We start from the raw sequence: 19,338 nt of genomic DNA on the forward strand, positions 1-19,338 counted from the left end.
TAGACTCTTGGCACTCTTAGGTGAGCAGACTTAGTCAGCCTGTGTTGCCCTAACAGGAGTTCCATGATTTTTGGAACTGGTTCATGATCACACTACCCCATGGATTAAGTTCAGATGCTGCAATAACCATTAGATATATGCACATAGTGAAACAAGTGATTTGCATACACTGTTTTGGCTGAGAATAAGTCTGTGCAATATGTGTTGCCACCTTTGAGTCCTCCTTCACAATTGGGTGGATGCTGAGATATACCTGATCCAGCCATGTGCCATCAGCATTACTGAACTTGAATGCAGTGATACAGCCCAAAAGCCATACATAAATTGGGAAATTGTTGTGCCATACAAGAAAATTGGACATGTCGAAGGCTTGATTGAAGCCAAAGTGCAGAGTGTCCGGGAGCAAGGTTACATAGAAATATCCTTGTGCATGGTTGACATATTTTCACATTTCCTTTAAGTGGGACAGCAGTGGTTCATTGAAGCCATCCAGTTCCACAGTGCATATGTTCTCATTATCTGAAACTGGCTTCCCATACTCCAACACCCACCTCCACTATAGACCAACAGAACTATAGACCAACAGAATGAGCTTAGGGATGAACGGCAAGCCCGACATACTGCACTCTGAGAAACACCCATGATTTTGGATGATACAGAGGTATCATCAACCACTTCCACCCGGAGTAACACCAATATAGTGGATGCAGTCTGATGACTCCTCATGGCAAGCAAACGCACAATGCCCATGGGCAGGGAGTCTCCTTCGGCTCCCTGTTTTTCTCCTACACCTCTCGGCATCACCTGTTATTTTGCAGCTCTGGAAAAACTATTTGGCCTGTGCAAACCTGCTGTTACTGGTGGAGCAGACAAGATCAACTGGGCCTGCTTCTACACTGATAACAATACCTACAAATCATGGGCACAGATCCACAACAGCATGGACAATGTGGACAAGAACTCATATGACAATTTCAAGACCAAAATACTGAAGTACTACCCTGGCACAGCAAATAACAAACACTGGTATGCAACTCAGGACCTTCACAACCTCATTCACAAGTGGCAACACCACATTAAGACCAAGGGTGAATTCACCAAATTCTACAGGGACTTCTACTTGATTTCTACATGGCTCATCAAGTACAACCAGATTTTCATTCCCAACCAACAGAAGTCCCTCCTCTGTGTACTTGAATTCCCGCCCACCAAAAGCTGACTTTGGAACAAGATGGTAAACCAGCTTGAAAGGAAGTATGACAGGGCTGTAGACAAACCATGGACAATGGCCAAATTAAAGGAGACAGCAGAATGGGCACTGGGTAACACTATGACAAAGGTTCAGCCACCATCCCCCAATTATTTGCAGGAGGCATCACCAGCACCGGCACCTGTAGATGTCAAACGGAAAGCAACCCACAGGTCGCCAATATTACTGGATGCATGGCTAACCTCGAAGGAATGGTTTCCCAGATCTACATGCTTATGAACCGGCAACCTGCAATGCAGAACCAACTGGCTGCTCAGCAGAACTCCTACGGACAACCCTCCCAAAATACATACAGCAACAACACATCAGCTACTGGTGCAAATTGGGTTCCTGTCCCAGCAGAGAACTACCCAAAACAAAATGGATACAGCCCCTGGAATACAGAATCTGTGCTCTGCCACTTCAATGGTGTATCTACTGGTTGCACGGACAAGATTGCAACATGCCCAGGTGCCCAGAAATATGTGGACAAAGGACTCCTTGAGAAAGACAGTACATATCATGTCCTTGCTGGCAGCCAATTTATCCCACATCACTGGCCTGGTTGGGACCTCAAGGAAAAAGTCAACAACTACTACAAGGACCACCCAGAACATCGTCCGAAATTGCAAGCAACCCCTCTCATTGCCTTTCACAACATGATCATTGAAGATATTGGCTTGGACTCCAAATTTGAAGTCACAGTGGATCACTTGGTGCTGCATATCCTCACCGAAAAACATGACAATACAGTTGAATGGAATGATGAGGAGATTAAGGTATTAATGGCCAAAGCAGATCAACTCAGGAAAAGGCATGTGGCATCCACAGGAAAATTTGTCAAGGTCTCCAAAGTCTACACACCAGCAGCCAGAAAGGAGAAATCGGAAGCGCATGTACATCACAGCACCACACACGTTGCCAGCATAGGAGTGGATGAACTGGAGAAACTGGATGCTATACCAGACCCGCCAAAACCCCATGCCAAATGGCCCAAAAATGCGGAAGATGAGACAGTTTTGCAGGCACTAGTGGTTACTCTCCCCGAAACCTGGGTTCAAGTTTCCAGCAAGGTCCTGGCATCAGCATGTCCTCTGTTTAACAAGGTGCTGAAGGAAGCTTATGGCAAGAAACCAATTATTCCAGATGTCATTCAGGTGACCAAGATTCAAGATGGCAAGGCTCCAATATACCAGATCAAAGGCATTTTGGAAGACATGGACAGGTTATTGGTTGGCAAAGACATGGTCCCCCTCCGGCAGATCGACTGTTTAATCGGCAACTATGACACTCCCATACCCTGTATCCTTGATGGCAGCTCTGGTATTGTTGGCATCAGCAAAAAGTGTTGTGAGCAAATCGGACTTGCATACACCCCAGTGAATGGATAGCAAATGAAATCTGAAAACAGTTCAGTCAATCAGCTTCTCGGACATGTTCCAAATTTGCACATTGGTACATCCAGTCTCAACTTCTACATCCAGGCATTTGTCCTCCCAAACCTGCCTTTCCACCTGCTCCTCGGCCGCCCCTTCCACATCCTTGCCTCTTGCATCACCCAGGATTATATGGACAGAAAACAGAAGATACAGATAACGTGTCTGAATTCCCACCAGACAATCAACTTGTGGACCCAATCACACCAAATGGGAAGAAAATGCATGGTCCAGGATTTTTAATTTGGGACCATCTTCCCCAGCAAACAGAAGATGGAATGGAAACCTCAATTAATCAGCACTTGATCTTGAACAATGGCTCTCAGATAGACACACTGGATTTGGATACCATACCCAATGATACCCATCCTGTATATGCAGCCCGAAAATACAAACCCGCAGACAGATACATGAAGCCTGTCTTGACGACAACACTGCAAAGTGTAAAAATATGGAGATGCTTTCCCTCCCACCCTCTTGCTATGCTTCCCCCACTCCCTGATACCCCTCCAACGTTTATTCCTGGAAATTGGCTCACTTTGGAAAGATTTGAGGAACTCCAGATAAACAAATATGGATTCCTCTGGCCTGAAGAGGAGAAACTCGTTGCATGGGTCCTTCATACCCACAAAAGAGTGTTCGCTTGGAACAAACAAGAAATGGGTTTATTCTGCAGTGACTAGTTGAACCTGGTGCAAATTCTGATGATAGAACATATACCCTGGCAACAAAAGAATATTCCGGTGCCCCCTGCTTTATTACCAAAGGTCCTCAAGGCCTTGCAGGACAAGCTAAATGTGGGGATCTACAAACCCTCCCAGTCCTCCTACTGCTCCCATTGGTTTTGCATCCTGAAAAAAGACGGATCCCTTTGCCCTGTTCTGGACCTGCAACCATTGAACAGCATAACAATTCAGGACTCAGTGCTCCCTCCGCTTTCTGAACCCCTCATCGAATCTTATGGCGGACAATCTGTCTACACCCTCTTCGATTTATTTTGGGGCTTTGAACAACATCTCTTACACCCAGAAAGTCAGGACCTCACCACTTTCCAGTCACTCAAGGGTTCCCTTTGCAGCACCTGAAATCAGAGGGGCAGAACAAATGGCATCCAGATTATACATGAAGACATTACCTTCCTCCTCCGCAATGAGATCCCCAAATATACCATTCCCTTCATCAATGATGTCCCCATCTGTGGCCCACCAACACGATACAAACTCCCTGACAGTGATTTTGAATGGCACTCCCAAAATAAAGGCATCTGTTGTTTCATATGGGAACACATGGAAACTGTAAATTGGGTCCTGACCTGCATTGAACATTCTGGCAGCACATTCAGTGGTCCAAAAATGGTTATAGCAGCTCCTGAAGTTGTCATCTTCGGCCAACATTGTACCTACACAGGCTGACAACGTGAGCGTTTGAAAGTTGCTAAAATATGGGACTGGCAGCTGTGCAAATCCCTCACAGAAGTTTGAGCATTCCTGGGTACTCTCAGAATCCTCCAAATATTCATCAAGGATTTTGCAATGAAAGCCTGCCCTTTGGAACATCTCAAGCACAAAGGTACAATATTTGCATGGGGCCCCAAACACCAAGCAGTCTTTGACCAGCTAAAAGCAGACACCTGTCAGGATGGTCTCCTCTGTCCCATTGACTATGAAAGTGGCCAAAAGATTATCCTTGCAGTGAATTCCTCAAATATTGGTGTTGGTTACGTCTTATACCAAAACAACATCAATGGCAAATGGAAACCAGCTTGCTTTGGATCCCTGGCATGGAATGATGTCAAATCCTGATATTCTCAGCCCAAACTCAAACTATACGGCTTATATTGTGCTCTCTGGGCACTGCAGGTTTTCCTCATTGGCACACCCCAATTTATCATTGAAGTGGATGTGTCCTGCATCAAAGGGATGTTAAACAATCCGGACCAACAGCCTGCCACAGCCCTCAACCATTGGGCCAGTGGTATCCACCAATTTGACTTTGATCTTGTACACATTCCTGCCAAAAAACACACCAGTCCTGATGGTCTCTCCTGCTGTCCCCCAAATTCATTGGACACTCCAAACCCACCGGACATTGACCATGAACAATGCCTGGGACTCTTGTACCCTGCATACCTCCAATCTGCAGTTGAGGACTCCGAGCCCAAAATAGAGATACCCATGACCTCCTCTGCCCAACACCTTGACAACCAAATTGCATTTATCCACCAATACCTTACCAGTTTGTCGCTCCCTCCAGACTGGAATATGCAGCAGCATGCAGCCCTTGTCAAACAGTACCTTCAGTATTTCCTTCACAATGGCAAATTGTGTCAACATAATCTCACTGGCTCCCCCCAAATATACATTCCCCCCACTGACCGTCTCGCCCTGCTCAAGCAAGCCCATGATGACAGTGGTCATAAAGGTTTCAAGACTGTTGCTGGTATTCTCCATCTCTGATTTTGGTGGCCAGACCTCCATGCAAATATCAAATGGTACCTTTGCACCTTCCATGCATGTCAAGTCCATAGCATTTGGAAGGTCCTCAAACCTCCAACAGTCGATTATCTGGCTCCACTTTTCTCCAAGATCTACTGCAATACCATGAAGATGCCTCCCATAAAAGGATACACTTGCATTGCTCAAATCTGCTGCTCCCTGTCCTCGTATCCTGAATGGCATCCCTTGAAATCGGAAACTGCAATGGCCCTTGCATCATTCCTCTTCCACAACATTATCTGCTGCTGGGGAAATATTGCAGAGATTGTTACCAACAATGGATCAGCCTGGGTAGCTGCTGTCAAGGAACTGGCACGATGCTTTGGCATCTGGCACATCTGAATTTTGCTGTACAACTCTCACGCAAATGGTGCAGTAGAATTGAAACATTTTATGGTCTATCAAGCGATTTTGAAAGCATGCAGAGATAATATCAAGCAATGGCCTGACAAAGCGCCAACCACATTCTGGGCTGAGCAAATTTTGGTCCAGCACAGCACCGGTCTGTTGCCGTATTTCATTGCACACAGTGTCCACCCAGTCTTCCCCATGGACTTTGAGCAAGCCACATTCCTCATGCCCCCACCTGAATTCCTGATGACCAACAGTGACAAGCTGGCCTACCAAATTTGACAGCTCAAGCATTGCAAGTCTGATTTATCTGACCTCCAGGAAAAGGTTCACCAAGCCTGCCTAAGAACTGTGGACCGATTTAAGGCAGACCATGAGCACATCTTTGCCGACTATGACTTCTCACCTGGCACCCCAGTCCTCATTTGCAATACTCAGATAGAGAAAGAACTGGACTGAAAATCAAAGCCTTGGACCTATGGTTGTGGTCACACAGACTGCTAGAGGCAGTTATGTGATTGCCGATTTGGATGGTGCCATCCTCAAGGCCTGGATTGCCCAGTTCAGAGTCTACCCATACCACCAGTGATCTGAACATACCCCCACCCTACCCAACATATTGCAGCAGACATCTGCCAAAATCCTGCAGACCATAAAAGACATCTTGTTGAATACCACAGAACCCAACCCCAAATAAATGGTGCAGGACTTATACCCACCAGCTCATTGAAACAGGGTGTGCACATACCTCCCAACCTCGTCCCTTGTTTTCTTTTGTTTCCCCGAGATACATCTACTAAGTCCACAGGTAGACTCAGTAGTATGGCAACAAAACAGTCCTTATCAGAATACCTGCAAATTTCTTATGACCCACATGAGATCCAAATTACCCATGTGAAAACATTGAAGTCCGACTTGAAGCACTCTACAACAAATAATGGGCCAACAAGATGTATTACCATGAATTTCGCTTAAAGCGAAATTTGGATCTACAAGCACACAAAGACATGACTATGCTATGATTATGACTATGAGATGGAAATATGACACAGAGAAAAGAAAAGACAACAAAAAGAGAAAGACCCTGATTTACTCAGTCAGAGCCCTCCCCATGAGAGTCTGAACTTGATCTGCCCAGCCCATTGTGGTGTTCACTGCTTTCTGCACTGCATCCACCACTTTTTGCGCTGTCTGCAGGCTCTTCTGGAGCTCCAGAATCTTGTGCTCTGCCATACAGAGCAGCATAACTGGCAGCTTGATCTCTACAACTTCAGTTAGCATTGCCCAAATATCAACTACAGATGGAAAAGACTTACCAGCCTCCAGAAGGTGGGACTGCTTTGTTGACAACCCAGGCAAGTCCTTGTTGTCCTCCTGCTTGCATTTTTTGGGCTTCACTGGCACATAGCTGTGCACCAGCTTATGCTTCTTCTTCTCAGTGGGCTTCTCAGTGGCTTCTTCAACAGGCTCTGGCTCAGGAGTCTCCAGGATGAAAAGATCCTCCACAGATGCTGGAGGCGGAGCCATGGCCTTGGCAAGATGCGCTGAATGGGAGTCAGTAAAGGTCAATAAAAAGCAGGAGAAAAAGCGGTGAACCTGTATGCATGCTGCAAGGCTTTTTCACTGCCTTGCACATTGAGCAAACCACCCTCTCAGGCACCTCTGCAATATTGCACTTGTGGTGCGCCTTACCATCCTTGACAATGGTGTGCTTGCGGCACAATGTACACTGCCAAAAATGTGTCAGCAAAGTTAAGCAGAGTACAAAAAGCGGGGATGACTCATGCAGTTTTCAGCTGCAAATGACTCCAACACTGCGGCATCCATCATAGCCAGCAACACCTTTACCAGCATCTCTTCCGGCATCCACCCCTGCAATATTTCAGTCAGCATCTTCAAAGTGCAAAGAGGAAAAAGGCCAACTTACCACATTGCGGGAATCCTCCTTTGTTGGCCTTCCATGCACCCTGATCACAGGCGGCATCTTATCCATGCCATCATCAAGGTGCGGCATGACCAGTTTGGTGGGCGTTGTCTCCTTCGCCTTTGCCTTGCCCTTCTTTGGCTTCACCAGAGGGCTGGCCAGGCTCACCAAGGACGTCTATATAATTTGGGTGAGTAAAGGAAACTGGCTTGTGAAAAAGGAAACACATACTGAGAAACCGGACAACATCACCTTAAACTCCTTCTCATCCTCATCCTCATCCTCATCCTCCTTGGGCAGCATGGACAAGGTGGCCAGCTCCTCTTGCTGGTCAAGGCTGAAAAGTTGGACCCACTTCTCAGGCAAATCGCAGATGAGGGCCTTCTGGGGGCTGTTGAGCAGCAATGTGACTGCATTGCTGAACAGCATGATGTCCGAATATTTCACCAAGGGCAAAAATCCAGGATCCTTGGCGTCTTCCTGCATGTGCACAATGATCACAGCAGCTGTCTTCAGCATGGTGGCATGTTTATCCTCTGGCTTGATGGTGGACTTGTGAGTGGTAGGCTTGGCCATGTCAGAGCAAGGGGATACAAGTAAGCAGAGGCAGGGGTTCAGTTGAGATCTGCAGGGACAGGAAAGGCAAAATTTGGTCCCATTTATAGGCATGAGTGCACCTCAGCGGAAAATGAAAATGTGCATGGGCCCTGCTCAGTGCTGATATCTGGAACACTGTTTCAGCTAAGGCAGCACAGATAAACACCACACCGGGCTTCGCGAAGCAACAAATTGGACAGGTCCCTTTTGCAGACTTGAGTGGTGCTGCAAGCCACTGCTTAGGACCTTCATGCACTGACCAGCCACCCTTAGCGCCAACTGCACAGCAATGCCCACTGATATGTCCTTCACCGTAAACATCACCACCGCCATTTTACCAGCACCCTGATACACAGCCTGATGTCTTACAGCAGAGAGTCTTGTGATTGGTTCTTGATAATGCCACTCTTGCTTAACTCAATATTTGGCAGTGCTGCACCGTGTTCCTGGCTGTGCACCCATGTCACCCGGGGCCCCACTGACTTGGGGAGTCAGTATTCAAGGTTTGGGGGGGATGAACAACCCCACCTCCAGTGGGGTGTGTCAGGCCAGTATTCCCACAGCTATTTTTGGGCCCTTAGAGACCATTGCAGGGTACTATGGACCCTCACTATGCAGACAACACACCCCAGCAACAAGCCTTGGCCAACCACAGATATTCAGCATGGTGACTACTATGATTCCCCAGGTGATGGGACGACTCAGATATTTGGCATGACAACAGCAGGTTTCCTCCGTGCGGGGATCAACCCACATGGATATTCAGCATGCCAATGCCTGCCTAGGAGAGGTATCTGGAGACCAGACTAGTATAGAGTATGGTTTTTAGTAGCTAGTATAAGTAGTTTCCAGAAACTCCTGTATCTAGCTTATTCTGCCCCTCTTCTGATAGACTTATACGGATCTGATTATTTGTATACTGGCAGATTTGACTTGACTTAGCAGATTCGACTTATCATGACTTGACTGGACGGACACCGAGCTCCGATTATGGCATACCAACTTTCGATAGCTCAGCTACAGGCTGACTCCCACATTTATACCAACTTTCCCCATCTCTCCCCTTTTTTCCGAGTGAGTTCTCGCACACCACCCATCGGACCGATATTTCGGACACCTCTTGGGTTGGATCACCGGACGCAACAAAATAACCCACAGATGCACATGGTGTGGCATGACGCTGCTGATGACATGGTCACAAATAGAATGTCGAATGTCCTTCTTCGCCATGCGCACAGATGCAGGAGCGTCGAGAAACGAGGCTATTGCTCTCAGGTCAGCAAGAGAAAAAAATCGAACGCATGGATGACAGGCAAAACAGGCGCCATCAGGAAGAGTCCAACGGGATCGGGCGCAACGTACGAAATAGTGCGCGGAATCTTCACGAATCTATATCGCTCGTTAAGCAAAGACATAGCATGAACACCCCCATTTTGGAGTACGATAGAAGGGCCTGTAGTATCAAGGTGAGCATGCATGGTAGTAAAGGGACAACGAACGAGCGAACCGCATTATAATACCATCGAGATAAAGACGTAGCGGAAAAGACATGAGTTACTGAGAGAGAGCGCCCCCCGAAACTCCGAGAATCAGTGTGTCGGACACAGGACCAGAACGAAACACGCGATCCGTGGTAGGCAGGGCAAGCGGACAATGCGGAAAAATATATGTCCGGTAAGGAAGCACAAGAGAGAGCGACAAGGAGAGCACGTGGAAGAACGCAAAGAGAAGCCGCATGGAGAAACACGTGACGCACGGAAGGAACTACCCGATTAGTCCTTTTCGAACGGGAATTCCCCCCCAAGGTCCTGGCCAACTACGTTGCCCAGGGATAGGAGGATTCGGGTACTTCGGATAGGGACGCTCGGACTGACGCTCCTTCTCTCTTGCTTGCTCTCACTCGTTCAAACTCGAGTGATCTCTAACTTACAACTAATACTACTCCTCTACTTTACAGTCACTCTTTACTCTACCCCCTACTTATCTCGTTCCCATCATCGATTCGAATCCTCAATCCGTGACCAGCCACACTCGTTCGTATTACTCCGAGACCTCGTTTTCACCCCTCCTCTCCGGACTCCCGTCGGACTGCTTGCGCCTAGGGGAGACAGTGACTACGCTCTTGCTCGGGGTTGGGAATGAACATCGGACCCTTGAACCAAGCTTCGGACAGCTCTCTCTTAGGAGCCAATCGTCGATTTGGCCACCATTGGAAGCCAGGACTACCACTACTTAGGAACGGGCCACTACAGTCGACTCCCCCTCCAGCGGACCTACCCCTGACGCCTCATTGGGAGGTGTAGAGTACACTCGGCTCTGAACTCGGGAGAAGGCACGCTCTAAGTCCCGTTACTGCGAATATCATTCTGATAGTTATTGCTACGACGCCAGCTAGTCAACAAGCACAGGTTATCCCTGTGCAGTGAAGTGAGTCATATTCCGCTCCATGGGATAGCTCCACTCACAGAAGAGAAATCGACGTAGTTTAGCCCCAGCATCGAGTTCGCGTCGCCCTGAATGTTGTTGAATGGGCGCCAGTGATAGGCGATCACGTCTTTCTTGGACTTTGGATCCCTGCGCGTCTATTAGCACATGTTCTCATGCTCCAAAAGAGAAACATACCAGAAGAGGGACGTGCCTCCAGGCGCGTAGATATTGTCGTGGCTCGCAAGCACCTCCGTCCCTCCAGTCTGTAACAAAGGTGTCCCGTTCTGATCCACAAACGGCCCCGTCGCGCTCTCACTCCGTCCAACAAACACCTTGTACTCATTCCCCGGAGCTGGCAGATCCCCAGCGACAAAGCCACAACACGTGCCGCTCGAGTAGAACAGGTAGTAGTATCCGCTCCCGTGGGGTTGGTAGACGAACGCGCCCTCCTCAGACTGGGGAGGAGTGGAGTTGAACGACAGCCAGGTGAGGTTTGGTGGATTCGTGAGTGGGGCAAGACCGGAGGGAGAGAGCGGGAATTGGTAGATGTCCGCCCAGTAGGAACCGAATGTCAGGAGCAGGGTGCCGTTGTCTACGATAAGGTTGGGGTCGATCGCGTTGAACGTGTCGCCATCGACAGAGGAGAATACCGTCCCATGATCGGTCCAGGAACCTGAAACCTCATCATGTTGATTTGGATTAGATCGGGTGAAATCGTTGCATACCATACTCCATTGTGGGGCTCGTTGCGACGCCTATCGTGCTGTTCTGCGAGCCGAATCCGCTGATCGCATAGTATAGATAGTACATTCCTGTTCCCATTCAATATTATTCCAACGATTCCCACAGTACATCCATAGAAAGCTCACCACTCAAGTAATGCACATCAGGAGCCCAAGTATCACAGTGCCCAGCGTTGGACGTGACAATCGAGCACCCCGTAGGCAGGTACTGGCCAACAGCCGTCCAAGGTCCAAGCAGCTCTCTGCTCCTGGCAACCCCACCATGCGTGGAGAAAACATAATAGTAGTCTGACTGAGGGTTGTAGATAATCGCTGGGTCATGGGTGAAGTGCGCTGGGCCCGTGAGGGGGAGCGGCTGGGGATAGGCGAAACCTTGGGTAGCAAGCAGGAACGAAACGAGGAGCAAATACAGGAACGTCATGTTGAGCGTGAAGTTGGGGGACAGCGCTCATCCTGAACTTGACTGGAAAAGGGTGGGTGATATCCCCCACACTCGTTATGACAATACGCCGAATCGAAATCGCCCGAATTCAGTAGATGTACAACAGTTTAACCGAACATCACGCGGTGCTGCTTCTTGATCAAAAGGCACACAGACGGCCGTAGAGAAGCAGAAGAGGATGAGATTCCTAAGAGTAGAGCGGTCCGAGCTTTCTGAGTGGGAGAAGTTCGCAGGGGAAAGATGGCTGAGAACAGTATTGGAAGTCACATGGGCAGGATTACGAGCGCTTAATTTATTTGCATCGCCGAGGTCGTCAGTCCGTTCACAACCCGAGCTGAAAGAGTAGAACAATCGTAGAAACATCCATACGTGTTGATAAATCGACAAGCAAACAGTTCTCGTCAACAACAGACGAGGCAAGAACAGAAAGTGTGATCGGGCAAGATGTACAGCCAGCGATCGCACGATTTCCCTGCGCACGTGCCCTCTCAGGGACACGACCAAAAAATTCCTCACCCTTACCCACGCATCAGGCGCTGGCAACTGCCTCTCCTCCACCTCTTTCACTCTCCCCCTTTCTCTTCTCCTCTCCTCATCCATCGTACTTGCTGCTTGCTCTGAATCATCACTCCCAGTCTGTCAAGATGAGTGCATTGTAGCTGTCGCCCTCCTTACGGTTGGCGACTCGGTTTCAGTTTCGGTTTTTCTTGGACTCGATCGTATCGAAGATAGACTCTAGAAGATAAACATAGAAGATAGACGGCCCCTAGACGACTGTCTCGACTACCGGGCGACTAGAAGACATAGAAGTTCGACATAGACTTAGAGAACATATTTCCAGCATAGACGATACACATACTTCTCCATCGCAACTAATTCGACTGCAAGTAACATAATGGCCACCACGGCGACACTCACACTCTCCTCGCCTTCCAGCTCGCTTCCCCCGCTGAAGCAGCTTCAGAAACACACTCCCGCTCTTCTGGCACTGTCCATTCGTGCCTTAGCACAACTGTACCACCCAGGCTCTACCGCGTCCGCCCCATCAAAGTTCGTCGATTCTGGGTATTCCTCTGCTCCCAACCCTGCCAAGACTTCGGATGCGCGGGAGAGCGAGGTGGATGAAGAGTGGGAGCGGCTTAGAGCGGATAGTTTTGAGCGGGAATGGGCTATGCGCTGGCTTCTTGAGCTCATCTCCCGCGGGGAGGATTGGGCGGAGAGCTGCGGTGAGGGGGAAGAAGGGGTCAAGGTGAAGGAGGACAAAGAGCGCGTGCTGGAGGATGCGGCTGCCCTGCTTGCGGCGTGTTCCAAGACGTCGGAGGCGGGCACTCTCAGGAGGGAATACTCCTTTCCTGTCGACGATGGTCGGTGTATCAAACTTAGCACGAGGGACGAGGCGTATGCAGGGGACGACCATACTGCTGTGGGCGTGCAGACTTGGGCGAGCAGTACGATCCTCGCTGAGATGTTTGCGCGCTCCCCGGCAGAGTACGGGTTTCCTTTCGGCTGTTCTGCAGCTGCTGCTACTCTAGGGGAAGGCTACAGCGCAGAGAAACCGTGTCAAATCTTGGAGATTGGTGCGGGCACTGGAGTGCTCAGCTTGCTCCTTGCTGCGTTGTCGACGGAGCATAACGCCGCACACGTGCCGACCGAGATCGTGGCTAGCGATTACCACCCCACGGTGCTGTCGAACCTGAGCTCGAACTTGCTCAGCAACTTCCCGACCCAACCGCCGTGGGTGACCCTCGCCTGCGACAGGCTGGACTGGAGCGTCTTCGCCTCTTCTGAAGGGGTGATGCCTCTGCTGGACCCTCCATTCGACGACAAGTTCGACATCATCGTCGGTGCTGATATCGTCTATGAGCCTGCTCACTGCGCATGGATCTACGCAACCGTGCGGGCGCTACTCGCCCCCGGAGGGCAGTTCCATCTCATCATGCCGCAACGCATCACGCACGAGGTGGAGACAGCGATGGCCAGGGAGATGTTTCGCGAGAAACCGGGAGGGCAAGTGGAGAAGGTGCTAGGGGTGACGAGATATATTGAGACGGAGCGGTGGGCGGGGAAAGGACGGGCGGACGAGGTGAGATACATGATTTGGCGCATGGAATGGGTGTGAGTGTGACTTGTTTTCTCTTAATGCGTGGTGTACTTTTTTCTTTCTGATTCAATCCAAGTTTCGTGTCATTCACTGTAATATTTATCCAGCATTTCTGCCAACAGTTCTATGCTCCACTATGCCAGCTACATTCTCGTAGTCTATCCTTCCTACGCTGTTGCAATCCATATGGGCCAATAGTAACCCTGCCCTTACCCGAGCAAGTCCGAAGTCAATGTTTTGCACTGCCACCTCCCCATGTTCCGATCCCTTTTGCGCCGAATCAGTCTTGTGGCCATAAAAAGCTGCAACACATCCTGACTCATTCCTTGGTATTACCTCTCCTCTTCACTCTTTCTCCTCCTCCTGGTCAACAGTGTAAATCAAGTACAACGGCCATGTCAACCCCAACGACCGACCTCGTCCCAGTGACGTCCTCCCCGCTCGTCCAGCCCACCAACGGCTCGTCCACCCCAACAGCGACGCCCCACCCTCCCTCCGGGGCAGGCACTCCCTCCGCCGCGCTCGCTTCTGCCAAAGCCGCTGCCGGATCATCGAGCGGCACCATGGGCACGTTTGGTGTCAAGTCCGGGCTTGCCCAGATGCTCAAGGGAGGCGTGATCATGGATGTCGTCACGGCTGAGCAGGCACGTATTGCCGAGGAGGCAGGTGCATGCGCCGTCATGGCGCTCGAGCGTGTACCGGCGGATATCAGGGCTCAGGGAGGTGTGGCGAGGATGAGCGACCCGAAAATGATTAAGGACATCCAGGCGGCGGTCACTATTCCCGTCATGGCCAAGGTCCGGATTGGGCACTTTGTGGAGGCACAAGTAGGTGTATACTGCTTCACGAAGCATCTGAGTGCTGATTCTTGGGGAGATCTTGCAAGCTATTGGCATCGATTATATCGACGAGTCGGAGGTGCTTACCCCTGCTGACGAGCAGCACCATATCAACAAGCATGCTTTCAAGGGTTCGTCCTGTCCACTGCAGCATGTTACGCGTCTGACACCTCGCAGTGCCCTTCGTCTGCGGCTGCCGCGACCTCGGCGAGGCTCTGCGCCGTATCTCTGAAGGCGCAGCCATGATCCGCACGAAAGGAGAAGCCGGGACGGGCAACGTGGTCGAGGCGGTGCGCCACATGCGCCAAGTGATGAGCGACATCAAGCGTGCGAGCGCGATGGCCGAGGAGGAGCTATATGCGTTTGCAAAGGAGCTTGGCGCACCGTTCCATTTGCTGAAAGAGACGGCGAGGCTGAAGAGGCTCCCTTGTGTTAACTTCGCCGCTGGTGGAATCGCTACGCCAGGTGTGTATCTTGTTTACTCACCTTCCACGTCTTCCGGCTGACCCTCCATTAGCCGACGCGGCACTGATGATGCAGCTTGGATGCGACGGCGTCTTCGTCGGCTCCGGCATCTTCCACTCGGGCGACCCCGTCAAGCGCGCTCGGGCGATCGTCCAAGCCGTCACGCACTACAACAACCCGAAGATCCTAGCCGAGATCTCGAGCGACCTAGGCGAGGCAATGGTTGGTCTGACGATTGATAATAATCTGAAGGGGGGCCAGTATGCGGGTCGGGGTTGGTGAACGGCGGATTTGGCCGAGGCTGTGGAATAGGAACTAGGTTAATTTAGCTGTTTAGACTGGGCTGGAATTGATACGGAATAAATATGGGCTTTTGTTGACATGAACAAGGGGAATGTGCAGCAGCTTAGAAAGAATGGTGGGGTGAACAAAGGGTTTTCATTCTTTTGTCTGTTGACACTTCGAGCGCTCATGTTTGGAATCACTTTGTTCCTCCTAGAAGGAATGAGAAGTCTTGGCATCATTACTGTCACCAGTTGGCAACGTTTTTTAGGTAAGAGAGAAGAGAAAGAAGGCTGACGACTATCAGGATGATAACCGGTACTACACTGCCTCCGTGACAGAGCCTGCATGTTCATTCAACCATTGCTTATCGCCCAGAAGGACCCTAACACAGGGTTAGGCATGCGACTGACGTCTGTGCGAAGACCGCAGAACAACCAATTCTCCTAAGAGAAAGCCAGCTATCATGGCGCTATTATTGGCTGTGGAGTTTGGAGCGATATGACCATGCAGATCTGGTCCCGATCGTATGAGGAACTACGGGCTGGACACCGTCCTCGAGCTCCTTATCGTCTGGACATAAGGGCGTCTTCTCCTCTTAAGCGACCGTGCCTGGCTTGTTGTATCTCTCAGAGAGCCGCTGAAGAAGACCACTCCCAAAAAATGGGCGTCGAAACCAAAGAAGAAATTGAGGCTCACAACATCGATGTTGAGAAGGCCGCAGCTCAGCAAGTGACCAGCATCTTCCAACCTGGCGAATTTGGTATCGTCGAGGACCATGATATGACCGACGATGAAGCCCGCCTGGTCGCCCTTGGGTGAGTGGCAGTTCTATAGGACTTCCATCTGCTAATTTTCATCACAGATACAAGCAGGAATTTAGGTATTGAGAACATTCAATAGAAAGCTTCAACCGAACGATTAACAGTGTTTTTGCAGGCGCGAGTTCTCTGTCTGGACGTCTTTTGGAGTCTCGTTCTCTGTTCTTGGCCTCCTGCCGTCAATTGCGACCACTCTCTGGTATGGGTTAGGCTATGCCGGTACAGCTGGCATGACTTGGGGTAAGAGTATCAGCCGACAGCCTACAGCTCGCTGACAGAAAGAATAGGCTGGATCGTTGCCATGTGTGGCATCCAGTGCGTAGCTCAAAGCATGGCCGAACTGGCGTCTTCGATGCCCAGTAAGCTTTCATTGCTCGCATCGTCCGCTTACGAGCTCATCTCTGCACAGCATCCGGTGGCCTGTATTACGCTGCTGCCGTACTTGCACCCGATGGCTGGGGGCCTCTCTGCTCCTGGATCACTGGGTGGTCAAATTGGATTGGCCAAGTGACTGGAGCGCCTAGTGTCGACTACGGTTGTGCGCAGATGATCCTCGCGACCGCATCAGTCTTGCACCCGGACTTTGTCCCGCAGGCCTGGCACACCTTCTTGCTCACTGTGCTCATATTGCTCATCCACGCGTGTATCTCCTCCATGCCGACAAAGTATGTCGCCCACTTCAATAGCGTGTCCACATGGTTGAATATGTTTATCCTCGTTATCGTTGTCATCCTCATCCCGGCAGCAACGACGAACTTGAACCCACGATTCAACAACTCTGCGGATGTGTGGGGAACGATCACCAACGGCACCGAGTGGCCCAATGGAATCGCCGTGCTCATGAGCTTCATCAGTGTGATATGGACGATGTCGGGCTACGATGCGCCCTTCCATCTTAGCGAGGAGTGCTCGAACGCGGCCATCGCTTCCCCACGGGCAATTGTACTGACTGCCGAAGTCGGTGGTGTGCTTGGTTTCGCCGTCAACTTGGTCATCGCCTACACGGTTACCGATATTGGGGCAGTGATTTCCTCTCCTCTTGGACAGCCCTTCGTGGCGTACTGCTTACAGGTGCTGACTGTCGAGGCCGCTTTGGCAGTGACGGCCTTGACTATTGTTTGCAGCTTCATGATGTGTGTTGATGAAATAAAAGAAGGATTGTTGATGCTGACAGATGCTTTAGGGGCCAAGGATGCATGGTTGCCGCTTCCCGCGTAACCTATGCTTACGCTCGTGATGGTGTCTTCCCACTATCGAAGCAAATCTGGAGCAAGGTGAACCCATACACCCTCACACCCGTCAATGCCGTCTGGATGAACACCACAATCGGCATACTTCTCATGCTACTTATCTTCGCCGGCCCGCTTGCAATTGGAGCCATCTTCTCTATCGGCGCCATCGGTGCCTATGTCGCATTCACGCTACCCGTCACGCTCCGTACGTTCGTGGTTGGTAACCGGTTCCGCCCTGGCCCATGGTCTCTCGGCCGCTACAGCTTTGCTAGCGGTTGTATCGCAACGTCTTTCACACTACTTATGATGCCCATCCTCTGCTTGCCTACCGTGAATGGTCCCGACTTGAGCGCTCAGACGATGAACTACACGTGCCTCGTCTGGGGCGGACCGATGTTGCTTGCCATGACCTGGTGGGTCTTGGATGCTCAGTACGTCCTCCTCCTTCTCTGGTAGCGAACTGACCGAATTTCCAGTAAATGGTTCAAGGGCCCTCGTGTCAACGTAGAGCATCGCATGCTGCAAAAGGCGAGCGACCTTGTCGGTACGGGTATGCATGTGGTGGAGGCAGACAGCGACAATGGGCACACCGTGACAGAGGTCAAGGAATAGCCAGAAGGCTTCAGAGGATGCTACGAACAGACGCGTGGAAGATAAGAATATTGCACTCTATACCTCCCAATGAGGCGTCAGGTGTAAGTCCGCTGGAGGGGAAGTCGACAATGGTAGCTCGAGCCTAGGTAGTGGTGAATCCAGTTACAATATCTGCTGAAGGGACGCTAGTTTCGAAAGAGCAGGAGATCGGAAGACTGATTCGAGGGTTCGACGTGCGTTTCTAAGCCCCAGGCACGAGAGTGGCCAATGCCTGCTGATGCGCAAGCAATCCGACGAGAGTCCGAAGTGAAGCGTTGCCCAGAGGACTCGAAAGGCTAGTAACGAGTGTTGCGGGGCGCGATTCGAAGATTCGGATGGATAGTCGGAATAATAAAATCAGAGGGTAGAGTAATGATTGAATGTAGTGTAGAGGTGTAGTGTCAAGTGTGCTGCACATTCGAATTTCGGGTTCGGATCTGACCTTCGAACGGCTCGTCGAACGACATGTCGAACTCGGCCGGACTGGACTATTGCAAGGAAGAAGTGGACCCTAGACATAGCCTTAGGTAATATAGATTAGGTATAGATTAGGTAGTAGCCCGAAGGTCCGAACCGCTCCGAACGTATATAGAAGGATTCGGGTACTTCGGATAGGGACGCTCGAACTGACACTCCTTCTCTCTTGCTTGCTCTCACTCGTTCAAACTCGAGTGATCTCTAACTTACAACTAATACTACTCCTCCACTTTACAGTCACTCTTTACTCTACCCCCTTCTTCTCTCGTTTCGATCTCCGATTCGAATCCTCAATCCGGACTAGCCACACTCAGTCGTACCGTTCCGAGATCTTGTCTTTGCCTCTCCTCTCCGGATTCCGGTCGGACGGCTTGCGCTTAGGGAAGACAAGTGACTACATTCTGGCTAGGGGCTTGGAACGAACATCGAATCCTCGAACCGAGCTTCGGACGTCTCTCTCTTAGGAGCCAATCCTCAATTCGGCCACTAGTGGAAGTTAGAGCTACTGCTACTTAGGAACGGGCCACTACTGTCGACTCCCCCTCCAGCGGACCTACCCCTGACGCCTCATTGGGAGGTGTAGAGTACACAAGTATAAGGTAAGTGTAGGAGATAACTAGAGTCGAAGGAGCATCCCTATCCGAAGTACTCGAATCCTCCTGTATACGTTCAGAGCGGTTCGGACTTTCGGACTAACTACCTAATCTATTCCTAATCTATATCACCTAAGGGTGTGTATAGGGTCTGATCTTCCTTCCAATAGTCCGGCATGTCGTTCGGAGCGTCGTTCGAATGTCGAATTCGAACTCGAAATTCGGATGTGC

General features: G+C 50.4%; 6 protein-coding genes across 6 annotated transcripts; 5 read left to right on the forward strand and 1 right to left on the reverse strand.

Moving 5' to 3' along the window:
* Nucleotides 1–1,443: 1,443 nt before the first annotated feature.
* DACRYDRAFT_110903 (uncharacterized protein) lies at nucleotides 1,444–2,640 on the forward strand (the record flags this gene model as incomplete). The annotated part of the gene is made up of 1 exon (XM_040769143.1): nucleotides 1,444–2,640. The coding sequence occupies one exon, from the start codon at nucleotides 1,444–1,446 to the stop codon at nucleotides 2,638–2,640; it is 1,197 nt and encodes a 398-aa protein (XP_040625359.1).
* Nucleotides 2,641–2,859, forward strand: DACRYDRAFT_36021 (uncharacterized protein; the record flags this gene model as incomplete). Its single annotated transcript, XM_040774402.1, has 1 exon — nucleotides 2,641–2,859. A coding segment is annotated over one exon (219 nt), but the record flags the coding sequence as incomplete, so codon positions are not given.
* Nucleotides 2,860–10,484: 7,625 nt separating this feature from the next.
* On the reverse strand, nucleotides 10,485–11,643 carry DACRYDRAFT_57515 (uncharacterized protein; the record flags this gene model as incomplete). The annotated part of the gene is made up of 4 exons (XM_040775451.1): nucleotides 10,485–10,626; nucleotides 10,675–11,152; nucleotides 11,205–11,291; nucleotides 11,349–11,643. The coding sequence occupies 4 exons, from the start codon at nucleotides 11,641–11,643 to the stop codon at nucleotides 10,485–10,487; spliced, it is 1,002 nt and encodes a 333-aa protein (XP_040625462.1).
* Nucleotides 11,644–12,204: 561 nt separating this feature from the next.
* Nucleotides 12,205–13,821, forward strand: DACRYDRAFT_24510 (uncharacterized protein). The gene has a single exon (XM_040773705.1). It carries the CDS (start codon nucleotides 12,560–12,562, stop codon nucleotides 13,781–13,783), a length of 1,224 nt encoding a protein of 407 aa, XP_040625361.1. The 5' UTR covers nucleotides 12,205–12,559; the 3' UTR covers nucleotides 13,784–13,821.
* Nucleotides 13,822–14,177: 356 nt separating this feature from the next.
* DACRYDRAFT_70921 (vitamin B6 biosynthesis protein) lies at nucleotides 14,178–15,430 on the forward strand. Its single transcript, XM_040775930.1, has 4 exons — nucleotides 14,178–14,592; nucleotides 14,642–14,735; nucleotides 14,782–15,069; nucleotides 15,122–15,430. The coding sequence occupies exons 1-4, from the start codon at nucleotides 14,329–14,331 to the stop codon at nucleotides 15,349–15,351; spliced, it is 876 nt and encodes a 291-aa protein (XP_040625362.1). The 5' UTR covers nucleotides 14,178–14,328; the 3' UTR covers nucleotides 15,352–15,430.
* A 584-nt stretch (nucleotides 15,431–16,014) lies between these two features.
* DACRYDRAFT_57565 (amino acid transporter) lies at nucleotides 16,015–18,016 on the forward strand (the record flags this gene model as incomplete). The annotated part of the gene is made up of 7 exons (XM_040775452.1): nucleotides 16,015–16,169; nucleotides 16,217–16,234; nucleotides 16,291–16,412; nucleotides 16,460–16,531; nucleotides 16,582–17,305; nucleotides 17,356–17,835; nucleotides 17,881–18,016. The coding sequence occupies 7 exons, from the start codon at nucleotides 16,015–16,017 to the stop codon at nucleotides 18,014–18,016; spliced, it is 1,707 nt and encodes a 568-aa protein (XP_040625363.1).
* Between the last annotated feature and the right edge of the window lie 1,322 nt (nucleotides 18,017–19,338).

This window comes from Dacryopinax primogenitus (assembly GCF_000292625.1).
Source record: "Dacryopinax primogenitus strain DJM-731 SS1 chromosome Unknown DACRYscaffold_19, whole genome shotgun sequence".
NCBI classification, from domain to species: Eukaryota; Fungi; Basidiomycota; class Dacrymycetes; order Dacrymycetales; family Dacrymycetaceae; genus Dacryopinax; species Dacryopinax primogenitus.

Bases quoted from the DNA above. Each gene is read 5' to 3' on its own strand.
- DACRYDRAFT_24510 (XM_040773705.1), top strand. From the start codon at position 12,560: ATGGCCACCACGGCGACACTCACACTCTCCTCGCCTTCCAGCTCGCTT.
- DACRYDRAFT_70921 (XM_040775930.1), top strand. From the start codon at position 14,329: ATGGGCACGTTTGGTGTCAAGTCCGGGCTTGCCCAGATGCTCAAGGGA. The intron at 14,593-14,641 runs GTAGGTGTATAC...ATTCTTGGGGAG, and splicing joins GGCACTTTGTGGAGGCACAA to ATCTTGCAAGCTATTGGCAT. The intron at 14,736-14,781 runs GTTCGTCCTGTC...GACACCTCGCAG, and splicing joins CAACAAGCATGCTTTCAAGG to TGCCCTTCGTCTGCGGCTGC.